This window comes from Hippopotamus amphibius, chromosome 4 (genome assembly GCF_030028045.1).
Source record: "Hippopotamus amphibius kiboko isolate mHipAmp2 chromosome 4, mHipAmp2.hap2, whole genome shotgun sequence".
NCBI lineage: Eukaryota > Metazoa > Chordata > Mammalia > Artiodactyla > Hippopotamidae > Hippopotamus > Hippopotamus amphibius.
Genome location: NC_080189.1, coordinates 174,372,518 through 174,385,980, shown reverse-complemented (window position 1 = coordinate 174,385,980; position 13,463 = coordinate 174,372,518). Strand labels below are relative to the sequence as shown.

The following is a 13,463-nucleotide window of genomic DNA, read 5'->3' as shown; positions in this document are numbered from 1 at the left end:
CCTCAGGCTTCGCACCTGGGAAGCAGAGTCTGTTCCCCTTTTATCTGGGGTGTCCTTCCCCCCAACCCCTGCCTGAAAACAAAAAGTTTTGCGGTGACAGGCAGCCAAAATGACAAATGTCCTTTGCATGAGATGCTTCCCAAGTTCCCCGGTCGCCCCACGACTCTGAGTCCACTCTTTGTGAGAGCTGGTATCTCCCTGGAGCACCTGGAACGGAGCTCTACACCAGTTAGGCTTCCATGAATGTTTCTCACTGAGGATAATGAGTGTGTTAGCCTTCGTCACAAAAGAAAATAAGGATGCGCACTTATTTATAGCATCTAGCTTTTTGATTCGGAACAGGCTGTTTCAGCTGTGAGCTCCTTTTGTTTATCAGGAAAACAGTTGATATTTATCATTCCTCTTAGCAAAAGGAGGAAGAAAAGCACTTAAACATTTAAATGTTTCTGCGTATATATTTTAAGCACTGAGTGGTTACGTGGCAGTGAATTAGCTGAGTAGAGCGGTTAGGACAAACCTCATTTTGGGTCATCATCTACCTCCTTCTCTCCACATACTGACTCCTTTGCCTGATTCCACCAGTGGGATCATCATTTTTTTCCCTCCTTCCTCATCCCTCAACCCCCTTCCCTAAATCAGTTTCCAAGTACTGCTGGCTTCTCACGGCTTGACGTTCTCTCCACAGCACCTGTCCTCCCCGATGCGTTCCCAGCCCATACCACCCCGCACCTGGGGTTACGTCTTCCCCCCCAACACCCCGTCTTGCCCACTGGATCTTCTCAGCAAGCCGCTTTCTTCTTGCCGGCCCCCGCCCCGCAACTGTGCTTCTTAAAGGCACAGTAATGCTTTCTTGCTGCCCATCCGTGTAGCAGGGCAGGTGAGAGGGCTCTGGGGACAGGTCCAGATCCCAGCTCTGCTATTCAGTGTCTGCAGCAGTGAGAGGTGTATCCAGAAGTAATTAACAAAACCAGCATATAGTGCCTTAACCAAACACGAGTTTATGTTTTTCCCCGTGACCAGAAGTCTGGTGAGAGGCAGCTGCAGCATCTCGTGGCATCAGGGGCCCGGCTCCTCTCTCTCTGCTCAGTCGTCCTGGGGAGAGGCGTTTGTCCTCATGCGTCTCATTTCCTGGCCACCCCACCTCCAATACTGAGTCTGTGTCCCAGGCAGAGGAAGGACCAGGGCGGAGGGCAAAGTGTGTGCCAGCGGTGGACACCCTCCCCTTAACTTCTGCCGACATCCTGGTCTAGGATGGAGTCACGTGTCCACCGCCCGGTTTTTGGCTGCGTGCGTTTCCAGTGTGATCAAAATAACGGAACAAGTGTCCATTTTACATCCTATACCATCACTGGTATGGGCTTTTTAACTGCTTATACTTCGCTTTTTAATGTATTTTTTTTTAGGGCAGGTTTTCACAGTAGACCAGCCAGAGTAATATTTACTGTGACTTTCTCTGTGAATACCAGTTAAAATTCTGGAATTCTTTCCTCTCCTGTCACCCCTTCCCTTTACCTGTATCATGACCTTCAGTGTGTCACCTTCTCTGTGGCTCCTTTGTCTCTCAGCCCCAGCCCCCTGCCCCTCCCTCCTTGTCCATCCATTAGCCCTGAGCATCCCACCCATCCTTCTCCTCTGCTCCCGGGCTGCACGGGGCATCACTCGGGGAAAGTGGCCACACGGTGCCACTGTATGTCCACACCACAGTCTTTGAGGGGACCCTGTTGGGAGCTCTCTGTCCTATCCAGGTGAAGCTTTCGTTGCTGTTTAAAGCTTTTCTGTTCATTTTTAAAAACTCCTAGCTCTTTTCTTTTTCTTTCCTCCCAGCAACTATCTGATCCCATCTTTAGAGAGAAAAGAGTGGCTGAGCAGGGCACCTCCCTAAGGGCTCTCCTCTGTATCTTACGGAACCTGCCTCCTTGGGAGAAGGCCTTACATCAGGGCCCATTGTTCCAGGGGCCTGACCCTCTCATTTATCTCTGCAGTTTCTTCTCTGCCTGCTTGTTCTCCTCAGGTTTCCTTCCCATTCTCCCTTTGTTCTAAAAAATCTCTTTCTCTTTCTCTGTCTTTCTTTCTAATAAACACACACACCCCCCTGCGTACACAGGCCTTTGATGCCCTGAGTTTGCTCCCAGGTGTGCAGGCTGGAGACTTTGGGGGCCCCCTTCACTCCATACATCTCCCCAAGCCACCCGCTCCTTCCTTGGGTGGCCCTCCCTTACTGATTCTAACTCAGACGCATTTTTTGCTTCTGCCCTTGGTTCTGAAGTCCCTGGACTGTTCTATCCACCTTATTCCTGGCCTTCATCCACCCTGATCGTAAACCCCCACACACCTCATGATCTTCCTTACATTCGGATGTGGTCACGTCACTCTGTGCAGAAACCAGAGGCTCCTCGTTGACTGAGTGACCTGCATCTGTAGACAGGCAGGCACTGAGCTGATGTGGAAGCCAGAATCTCTGCTCTGGGTAGTTTCTCAGGGTGGGGCTGGGCTGGGGCGGGTGAAGATGTGACATTAACACAGGTATGAACTTCAGGAGCGCAGAGGAGGGAGAACCAAAGCTGGGGTGGGGGAGGGAGACAAAACAACTCAGACAAGGGGCTGCCGTGTCAGACTCTCAGTGACGCGGCCCCAGCCATGCCCGCCTTCCGACCCCCATGCCCTTGGCTGGGTTTATACTGGACCACTTGCCGTTGGCACGTCAAAGCTTACTCTTTCGTTCCTCCATGTGTTTGTTCATCCGCCCCCTTCCTGGAGTACCATTTCCAAATCACAGCTGTGTTTTTTCCTTTCTCATCCATCAAAGCCCAGCTCAAGTACCATTTTTCCAGGATGCCATTCCTGATCCCTGAGACCACTTTCCCACAGTACTTTCCATTTCCTCCTCTCGGGGAACTTATCAGTTGGGACCTTGTATTTGCGTAGTCTGTGTACCTGCCTCTTTCCCTGTACTGGATGAAAAGCTACTTTTTGAGATCAAGAGTTGTATTGTAGTCCACTTCAGATCGTTCCAGCTTCTGGCACAGTGTGTGGTACCTCAGGGGGCTCCTCTGGAGAGGTTTGGTGGAGGAGGATGCTTTAAGCATTCCAAGCAAGCACATTTGGTAGCACTTCTCTTAGTGTGCACAGACGCAAACTCATACCTGCCTGGCTGAGACACCGGCAATTCTCACCTGTCTGCATTTGTTCTTCTTTCCAAACCAGTGCTTAGAAAGAGCCATGAAGTTTGCCTTTGAGGAGTTCCACCTCTGGTACCAGTTTGCTCTGTCACTTATGGCTGCTGGAAAAGTGAGTCTCCCTTTGTGATATGCAATCCTCTGTGTCGATGGTTAACTTGAATTTCATGGGATGACATGATGCCTGGTGGACATCCACACCAGCTATTTGAAACTGTCCTGTGGTCATTTATCAATGAACGATCAAATGTAATTATTTGAGGGCCAACATGGACACATCACTGAGAAGAAAAATTTTGAAATTCTTGCTTTTTCTAGTCATGGTAACTTAATTTATCTGAAGATGCAGCTTAAACTAAGGTCAGTTCTTCACACTGACCCCTTGCACTCATTTGAGAGTGTAAACTACTCCTGGAGGTGGAAATCTGTTCATTGTCTTTAGCGAGATGTGATATGAGGCAGTGTGTGATATTGGTTGAAAAGGATGGCCATGGAGAGAGAGGCTTGGTGCTGCCCTAGAGACCATGTGGCCCATGGCAGGTCACTTAGAATCTCAGCTTCCTCTTTGGTCCCATGGAGAAATGGTACAGGCTTCATAGGATTGTCATCAAGTAGTGAGGGGATACCCACAAGATGCTTAGAGTAACACCTCCATACAAACACACTCAATAAAGATATTAGCCACTGTTATTCTTGTTAATTTGGGCCCTTTAGTGAATTGTCAAGTCTGAGACACAAGGTTATTGGGGCTAAGTGGAATGGTATGTTTTAAATTTTGAATGGTATGCCTTAAATTGGATAGTTTATTTTTTTTATAACATAAACCTCTACTGTCTATTTTTTTATAACATAAACCTGTACTGTCTTTTTTTCGTACTTTTACAATGGCTACACAAGTAGGGAATAAAACTAGGGCGATTCCAGGGAAGCATTTTCAGTTGTTTTCACCACAGTTTACTCCTCAGCCCCCCAAAAGTTCCAAGCTCTGGTTATCCCCATCCTCAGGCCCCTGCTTGGTTGGGCGAAAGTTGGAAAACCGCGTAAAGAGAGGAGCCTAATCAGAAACCCCTCTGGGAAGGCTCTTGTGTGTGTTTCTGTCAAACGTTCTGAGTTTCACAGAAATGATCTCTTTTTGCCAAGTCTGCTAGAGCGGTGAAGGTGCTGAAAGAGTGCATCCGCCTGAAGCCGGACGACGCCACCATCCCCCTCCTGGCCGCGAAGCTGTGCATGGGCTCCCTTCACTGGGTGAGTGGGGCTGGAGCCCGCTGTGCCTGCGCGGGTGGGGCTGGGGCCCGCTGCACACGCGTTGGGGCTCCCACCCTTTTCATTCCTAGGCAGAGAGGAAGTAGCAGTGATTCAACAACTGCACAGAAAGAAGGCTGGCCTGGGCCACTGGCCTCCTCAGGCCTCAACCTCACCCCCACCCCAAGGACTTTGGGGAATCAGGAAAACTCCAGGTTTTTCTTTTTCATGGGAATGTGCTTCGAAAATAGAAATGGTAAGATAGAACTGGAATTCCTGCTCAGATGCATCCTGTGTGCAAGTCATATAAGACTGAAAAGGTCTCCATCACTTAGTGATTCCCTCTTAGCAAAGCCTGAGTTTTTCTGTAAAGCCAGGCATCACCCTCTACTTTAGCTCATGTGTAAACCCACCTTTCTTCATTCCTCTTCCTGCACAGGGGCCTTCCGCTTCAGATGTTCTTGTTCAGGTTTGAATCTGGGAAGGGCCTGATTTGTAACAGTTGCAGCACCTCCCAAATACACCATTCGAGCAGAAACTAGAAAACTCAGACTATTGCTGGGATAGTGTATAAATGATTGCCACATGGAGTTTTAATGCCTTTCTTTAACTTCATGTCAAGGTTAGTGATGAGAAGAAATTGCCCGAAAGACTGAGGCACCTGGCTCAGGTTTTTTACAATCATGATCCTTGCTGCTTGTTTTTTTCCATTTATTCGCACCCAGCAAGGCGAAAGTAAATGTGATGAAGAAAGTGTTCTACTTTGGTTAAATTTTTCTTGGGAAAATGTGGAAGAAAAAACACACCTCGAAAGAGCAGGCTCTCACCTGAAACCGCTGTGAAGGCGTTGTGTGGTCCACGCAGATTTTGACAGTTTGGTGTGGCAAGTGAGGGGACACGCAGGCAGGCTCCAAGAGTGGCCAGAGCAGTGGACCAAACCTTTTGGTTTTTGGAAATGTCAGCTTCCAGCTGTGACTCTGCCACACTCCTTCCAATGATGACATTGTTCATTACCATAATGTCTAAAATAAACCTGACTCTTTTTGTTCAAGATGAGAATAACAAAATTTTTTACATTTTTATTATTAAAATTTCCAAATACCACAAAAGGAAAGATTATAGTCAAATATCACCTAGATACTATCACCCAGCGTCAGTAGCATCAACACTTAAACCGTACTCCGAAGGAACAATTCTTATTTTTGCCTCTAATGAGTTGTGCAAAAGGTCTTGTTGTGGACGCAGTTTACAGGTGCACGTTTTTCCCATTGGCGTCTGCGGATGCAAGGTCTGTGTGCTGTGTATTGTAAAATAAAGGGATGGAGTTTTGAAATTTTTAACAGTCTGTGGGAAAGAGAATCCAAGCCTAAAGGATTCTCTATGTCATGCAAAAGTGGAAAGACTCAAGCACAAAATATTTCAAGAACTTTATTCTTTACAAATTATACAAACATACATGTATATATTTTATATGTGTGTGTGTGTGTATAAATATATAACTTCTGAATACCTAGCACAACCTAATTACAGAGCCAGTCAGTGAAAAATATAGCCCCACCACGTATGAAAGGAGCTTGGAAAAGAGGGCAAAAATGCAATAAGGAAAGGTTTAAAGGGAAAAGCCAAGGTGGGAATCCTGAGGACTGTTTGAGAAGCTCAAATAAAGAAAACAGACTCACCAGAGTGGAACCAGAAGATCTGAGAGTTATTTTCACAGTGACACATCAGAAATCACTTATGACAGCAGACGCTTATGGGAACTCGTGTTAGAAATTCTGCATGTTGTTGTTGTTTTCAACTTATCTGCTTTTTCAGTTGGAAGAGGCTGAGAAGTTTGCCAAAGCAGTCGTTGATGCGGGAGAGAAAACGTCAGAGTTCAAGGCCAAAGGCTACTTGGCCCTGGGGCTTACATACAGCCTTCAGGCCACTGATGGTGAGTGAAGCCCCCGTCCATGGGAGCTGAGGAGCCACCCAAGTCTGCACTGCAGGCCTGGCCCGTTCCCTCTGCCTCAGGAGGGCGCGTCGCTGGGTCCTCCTGTGCCGTCCCATGGGGCTCTGCCACTGCTGTCCTCTTTGCTCGGACAGGTCGCAGAATGGGAGGGAAGGGATGAAGGCCCTCTGTCCGGGCTCCCAGGCCCTCTTCACAAGGTGCGTGTGCTGGTGGTGCCCCACTGGCCAGTGCAGCAATCTGTCCTGAGGAGTGGGGTGAGCGGGGCCTTTGGGAGACAATTCACCCCACCAGGCCTTCAGCTGACTCTGCGCCAGCATTTGGCCTGAGCTCTCACCCTGTGAAGGGTTATTGGGTCTTAGGCATAGGAATGTAGAAGCATTCAGGGCCCCTCCTCCAGAAAGCAGCCCTTTATTTATCGGTACCTGCCCTTTCTCCATTTGGACATTTAATTTTTTTAAAAAAACAACTTTATTTATTTATTTATTTATTTATTTATTTACATTTTGGCCACACCACAAGGCATGTGGGATCTTAGTTTCCTGACCAGGGATCGAACCCGTGCCCCTGCAGTGGGAGTGCAGTGTCTTAACCACTGGACCTCCAGGGACGTCCCCATTTGCACATTTTAATTCACAGATATATACGTGTGTAGTATAGCGGCTCAGAGTACATGCAGTGACGTTATACATTTTGGATGTGTTTACTTTTTTGGTAGATTGGCTCCTGGCTAAAAAAAAAATTGTTAATTATGTTTTCTATACTTAATGAAGCTTTCAATTATATGTTTGCAGAAAGGGTAAATTGATAAATTGTTTTTCTGAATTCTATCATTCCTTTAACATTTTGTTGTTAAATGCTACACAAATGCCAAAAATAAAAAATCTCAAAAATGATTGTCTAACTCAATAAATGAGTATAAGGGAAAATACTCTTATAATCACCACCCTGCTCAGGGGATAGAACTTTGCCAGCCTCCTGGGAACGCTTTACATGCCCCTCCCGATCACAAGCCACCTTAAGAGAAAACACGCCCCTGACTTTTATAGCACTCATTTTCTTTTGCTTTCTTTGTAATTTTGCTGTAGTTTATTTTACACGTTACTCCAAATCTTTCTTTCCTCTGCCCTAAAATATCAAAGACCCTGGAGAAGTTTTGCATATCAGTTGATTTTCAATAATGGATTTTTTTTGCTAATTTTTCATATACACTTGATATATTGGCAATACCCAGAACATTTTTTTAACTATAGTAGGCTTTCAGTGAAGTGTAAATTTAATACCACGTATTTATCCGTATAACTTCTTAGTTCGGACTCTACCCCTAATTAGCTCTGTAACATTGGGAGAGTCACGTGACCTGTTGGGTCTCATCTGTATCCGTGGTTCACTTGGGTCAAACCCCCCCCCCACCCCCCCACCCCCGCCAGTTCCCTCTAGCTCACACGCTGTTGTTCTAAGTTAGCCATGGGTTACAGCTACATCCAGCTCTGGGCAGCCTTCCACCATCCTCAGAGTGATGTCAGTCTGGGGTCTGCTGTGTCAGATTTGTTAGGTAAGAGCCATCTCCAGGCGCAGCCATAAGCAGGTTCGTCTAGGACTTTTTTTGTTGTTCCAGTAAAAAGTGCCTTTTTAGTTTCTGCAAGACTCCAAGGTGCCATTTCTCACGTGCTGTATACAGGGGAAGTGTTGAACTGATTTTCCAGTATCAGTGCTGGGTTTGTCCGCTCTGTCCCTAGTGTTCACATCAAGGTATTAAAGGTCCCAGCCATTGCCCGCTGTGAATTAAGCTGGCCTTCCATGGCATCAGGCTAGTATCGTTAGTTCTTGGTGCCCGAAGGAACTCTGAAGGCTGTCTAAGCCACCCACTGGTGCTTGAAAATGTCTTCTGTTCCATTCAGGCAGAGGCATGCTTCACCTGTGAATTGCATGCCTGCAGTTGATAATGTTTTCCTCTCTGGAGTTCACAGCTGGTCTTTTGAAGACGGGCTGCTATTCCTGGGGGTACCAAGAGTGACTAGCCAACTCCTCCTCTTGCCTTGGCATGGTTCCACAATTATGCCCAACAAGCACAAGGGCCTCAGGCCGACCTGGCCTTTGTTTCCTACCCGCTACAGTGCCTGGGACAGGATTGGGCACATAAGCTCCCAGGATTTGTTGCTCTTAATCCAGTCAAATGTCTAGTTTTTGTGATGAGCTTTGCATTTGTCAAAAACTCCCTGATCTCCCATGCCACTGACTAATTGAACCCTTTTCTTAGCTTCTTTGCGAGGGATGCAGGAGGTCCTACAGAGAAAGGCGCTTCTTGCATTTCAGAGGTGAGTGGGAGTTCATCTTTTCACTCGGCTGTACGTAATGACACCAAAGTATGATAAGTATAAAAAGAAGAGATATTTATAAAGATGATGTAAACAGTGCTTTACCCTGGGAGTCTTTCCTCTTGAGCACCGAACATACAGTAGGAAAGTTGCTGCATCACTTGTTGCCACGTAAATCTGCATTCTTAGTCTATGTATTCATTCGAGCACATTTTATCCATTCCTAACAAAGCCATTTCAGCTCTAAGAGAGGTACTTTTTTATGTCTAGGGAGATGATTCCTTTTATTAAAGACATGTTTCATCATCTAGAAAAAGGATCGTTCTGTGCTAGCTTTTTCTTTAACATGTCAAGCTGCAGATTGTTATACGAAGAAGTGAAAAAGCCAGATTTTAGATTTAATTTAGAAATATTCAATAAGGCAGGCCAGCAAGTCCCAGGGCTCTCCACCCTCGCCATGCTCCGTAGTACCTTATGCTCTTCTCTGTCACTGTGCCTTTCATTACTTTAGGAGAAGGCCTTATAATTAGAGAATGCTTGCATGTCACAGTGCCCTTTCACGTCCCTTGCTTGATCCTCACCCCACGCCAATAAGTTCAACGGAGCAAGTCATGTGTTCACGGCAGGCGAGGGACCGAGATGCAGGGATGAAGAGCTGGAGTCCCGTGGCTGTTGAAGTCAGGAAGGTCAATGTCTCTCACGCTGACCAGCTTCTCTGGTACCTACTACACAACACTGCCTTCATTTTATTCTTATTGCAGGCATAATAAATCACTAACATGAATCACTGTCTGAAAATATAGCCCCATGATGTCCAATCTAGAATTGGTACCGATCCTGTCACCTTAAATATATCTGAGTTACCTTGATTTCTTGGAATTATATTAGAAACTTGTTACTTATCCAGAAGTTTCACGAGAACCTCTCAATACCTAATAACAGTTGTTAGATTTCTTTCCTTAGAACTAGGGTTGCCTGCAGATTTGTCACAGTGTACATGCTCCTTTTTTCATGAAATCATTGCCACTTGGTTTCCGTTAGCCTGAAACACGTTCATCTCTTTTCTTTCCATTTCCTAGCAGGCTTGCCTATAGCTCCTTCACGTTGCTGGTCCCAGACTGGTTAATGACAGAAGGTACCAAGTGACGGCTGCAAACAGACTTCCTATCTCTGTGCTAAGTTTTCGTTGCTGTTTTTCTGCACGGAGTGTGGAAAGCATTTCCATCCCAAATGATTCGGAGGTTTAAATTTTCCAGTCTTAGTTTGTAAACCCACACATGGATGCCTAAGAAAGTGGTCATTACATCTGTTTCACTTTCCTTAAATCAGCTCATCTTACTGGCTCTCTAAAAACAGCCATGGTGGTGGTCTGCCTTGAGCCGCAGAATTCATAACTTCATGTTATATAACAGCTGTTCCATTGGCCTGAATTTCTTTTTGTTCCTCTTTGCTTAGTTTCTAATTCGAAGGGATTTTTCAAATATTAGTTCATATGGGAATAAAGAGGAATAAGATTCTACTAACCTACGTGATTATAGTGGGCAAGGCTAACCTAAATTTGTATTTATGTGATTTTTAAGGATATCTTTCAAAGGAACAAAAATATTTTGTTTCAAGTACATATTAACTAGGGCTATCCCAGTGTACTATACAAAAATCTGTAAGGGAAAGATTTTAAGTAAATAAGTAAATAAGAAGGATTTGTATTACTTCTTAAATGTAAATGGATATTTAAAAATGACTTGGATGAGAAATATTTTCTTACCATATATTTTAAATCTTCTCCCCACAATTCTGTTAATACTATTGTTTGGCAATTTTTGTTTAAAAAGAAAACGGTATAACTCAAAAAGTAGTGAGGTTGCAGATATAGCATGTGAAAATTAACTCAAAAAGGTTTGCTCTCTCCTGGATTCAGAAAGGTGATTTTTGAAGACATCCCAGTTGCATGATGGCGTCTTAACATTGAGACCCTCGGCTGTTCATACACTCATAAGCTGAGCCAAGAGGCTGAACCAATTCATTTGTCCTGTACAAAAGTATAGGGAAGAAAAGCAGTGGTGTTTGCAAAGCTTTCTAAGATCTGAGTGGCAGCTCCTGAGAGCTCTCACATCCTGCAGAGAAAGGCCAGGCTGGAAACAGATGAGCGTGTGTCTCAGTGACTTGCCCCCAGCATGCAGGAATCCGGGTTGCTCCACGAGGAGGAGGTGGCATGGTGTCACTGGTGTTTGTCACTCAGTCTGGCAGAAGGGACACAATCTCACAATCTCACTTTATTTTCCTCTCCCACTCCTAGCTTGAGTTTAAGTTTGAATCTGGTGTGTTCTGTGGGTGTGGAGTGACTGGCCAGCCCAGTTTGTTGGGAACTGAGCAGCTTCCCAGAATATGGGCCTTTTGGTGCAAAAACCAGGAAAATACTGGCCACACCAGGACAAGTGGGTCATCCTATGTGTGTAACTAATGAGAGGTTCCTGAGCAATAGATTTAAACAGGTTTGTACTTTTCTTTCTTAACGTAATAATACACTAATCCCATGTCCACTGTAACCAGAATCGAAGGGGACTTCAAGGAGAATTGGCTAAATTGGGCAGCAGGGTGATATGGTGGAGAGACCAGGCCTTGGAATTTCACTTCTGGCTTGACCTCTTTTCCTGGGTGTTCTCAAACAAGATGCTTAATAGTAGATGCTTCATAAATTGTAGTTATTGTTACAAGGTACATGTCTTATGGACCAGGGTCAAAATTGATCAATCGTCTCTGTATTCTTGGTTCAGCTCCAAGGATGTTGGAGCTGGAGTCTAGGAGAATGATGGAGTGGGACCTCCGGGCAGTCTAAGTTTTAGCCAGGTGATCTGAGAGGCCCATCCCATGCACTCCAATAGTAGTCTAGCATGCCCCTCTCGGGGCACTGCTCCCACTGCACTGTGATGATCACTTTGGGTCTCCTCCTCTGTGGCATTGGGGGGAGCTCCCCCAGGAAAGGCACTTGTATTGTTCATGTCCAGGCTCCCTAAAGGCTAGCACAGGGCCTGGCCTTACAGTAGGTACTGCATAATGTGGCTGGCTGGCTGGCTGGATGAATGAGTGGATGGATGGATGGAGGGAGGGAGGGAGGGAGGGAGGGAGGGAGGGATGGATGGATGGATGGATGGATGGATGGATGGATGGATGGATGGATGGATAAATGGATAGGTGGGTGGATGGATGGATGGATGGATGGGTAGAGGGAGGGAGGGAGGGATGGATGGAGGGATGGAGGGAGGGATGGAGGGATAGATGGGTGGCCTTAGGGGGCCAGTGGTCTAACAGTTCTTTCTTTTCCTATGGAAGAAAAATGGAATTAATGGATATGGAGGTGCTTTGACAAGGGAAGCACTTGGTGAGCATCCCTGAAGTGACGTTTTTAGGTGCCTGAGTTTCTCTTAGCAGCCTCATCAGGTGCTCACAGCATGGGAATGGGATTCATAGGGCTGCTCTAAGTTCATGTACACAGTCCAGCAGGCTTGCAGTTTTCAAGATCACTGATGTCCTTCCTCTCACCTGTATTGCTCGATGATTTCTGTTAAGCACGTTTTTAATGGGTATACACACGTGATGTTGTCACAGGAAGCCTAGCTGCTGAAGTTGTCCTGCATAACTGAAAGCAAGTTTTCTAGAGTCTACCTGAGATGAACACCACGCTCTTTTTCTAGTTTTGTTAGGCATCTCCATGTTTCCTTTCATAGGCAAAAGTGGCCAGTTTAGTTTATCAGCCAAGTTATTGAAATAAGATTTTGTTAAATGTGTATGTTTAAGTTCTCATTAGAAATTTGGCTCTTGGATATTCATTATTAGCCAAGTTGACAGTTCTTCCAACGTTGTCCTGATGTGCCCCAGCGATGCCAAGATTCCTAGCACTCCTTGTTTGTGCCTTAGTGCTGCGGCTTACGGTTAATATCATTTGAAGAGGCTAAGGTAGGGCCTTTGGTCAGAGCTATTCTTATCCACACCCTGAGTTCACCAGACCATTGTCAGCTTTTTACTTGGTTGGTGTTGGGTAGAGACTACCATGATTTGATTTACCTTCATTTGTAAAACAATATCCGAACTGTGCTGAGAAAATTATAGGTCTGTGGAATTCTTTTTGAGGGTTGTAGAAGGTTGGTTTTATTCATTGTGATAAAAGAAGATGAGATAAAATAAATAATGCTAAGTAATTGAGTCTCTTCATAATTCATTTTGTATTCATTTTCCCTGAATAATTGGGAGAGACAGAAACCGTGACATTCCAATCTCACTTTTTATGAACACCAAAGAAGAAAATTCTTTGATGTACAAATTCATGGAAAAACCAATGCCTGTCAAGTAATAAAAACTGGGGCATACTGAGTAGGCCTCTGCTAGAAATAAGACATCTCAGAGGGCAACACAGGCAAATCCTCAGCCTTAGCCTCTTAGACTAAAGCGAGAAGAGTCCTAAGGCTGTGTCTTTAGGCAAGCTTACTCGTGAAGATTCCCCAAGGATGGGAGTTTTGCTCTTAAGATTAATGAAAGGGCAGAGCACACCCCCTACCCCCTAGTTCCCCCCAGTCCCGCACATGAGCTGCCACATTTGCCCAAATGATGCTCCGGATGGTTGGACTTCACACATCTTCTGGATTGCAAACACTCAGAAGACTTTTTAGCCTTTTTCCCCACGGTAGACCGACAATTCTATTAAAAAGGCCTTATTGCTGTAGAAATCCATCCTTGGCGTGTTTGCCACGGTCCACTCCATAACGATTTGGCTTTCTTTTTCAT

At 45.4% G+C, this 13,463-nt stretch overlaps 1 protein-coding gene across 4 annotated transcripts in view; it reads left to right on the top strand.

Annotated features, from left to right (window-relative positions):
- Nucleotides 1–13,463, top strand: part of TTC7B (tetratricopeptide repeat domain 7B) — a 240,891-nt gene that overhangs the window by 135,478 nt on the left and 91,950 nt on the right. For all 4 annotated transcript variants that reach the window (XM_057733137.1, XM_057733136.1, XM_057733135.1 and 1 more), the window contains exons 10-13: nt 3,205–3,288; nt 4,317–4,421; nt 6,234–6,351; nt 8,627–8,684. In XM_057733137.1, coding sequence (XP_057589120.1) covers nt 3,205–3,288; nt 4,317–4,421; nt 6,234–6,351; nt 8,627–8,684 — 365 coding nt within the window. The remainder of the gene's footprint in view (nt 1–3,204; nt 3,289–4,316; nt 4,422–6,233; nt 6,352–8,626; nt 8,685–13,463) is intronic.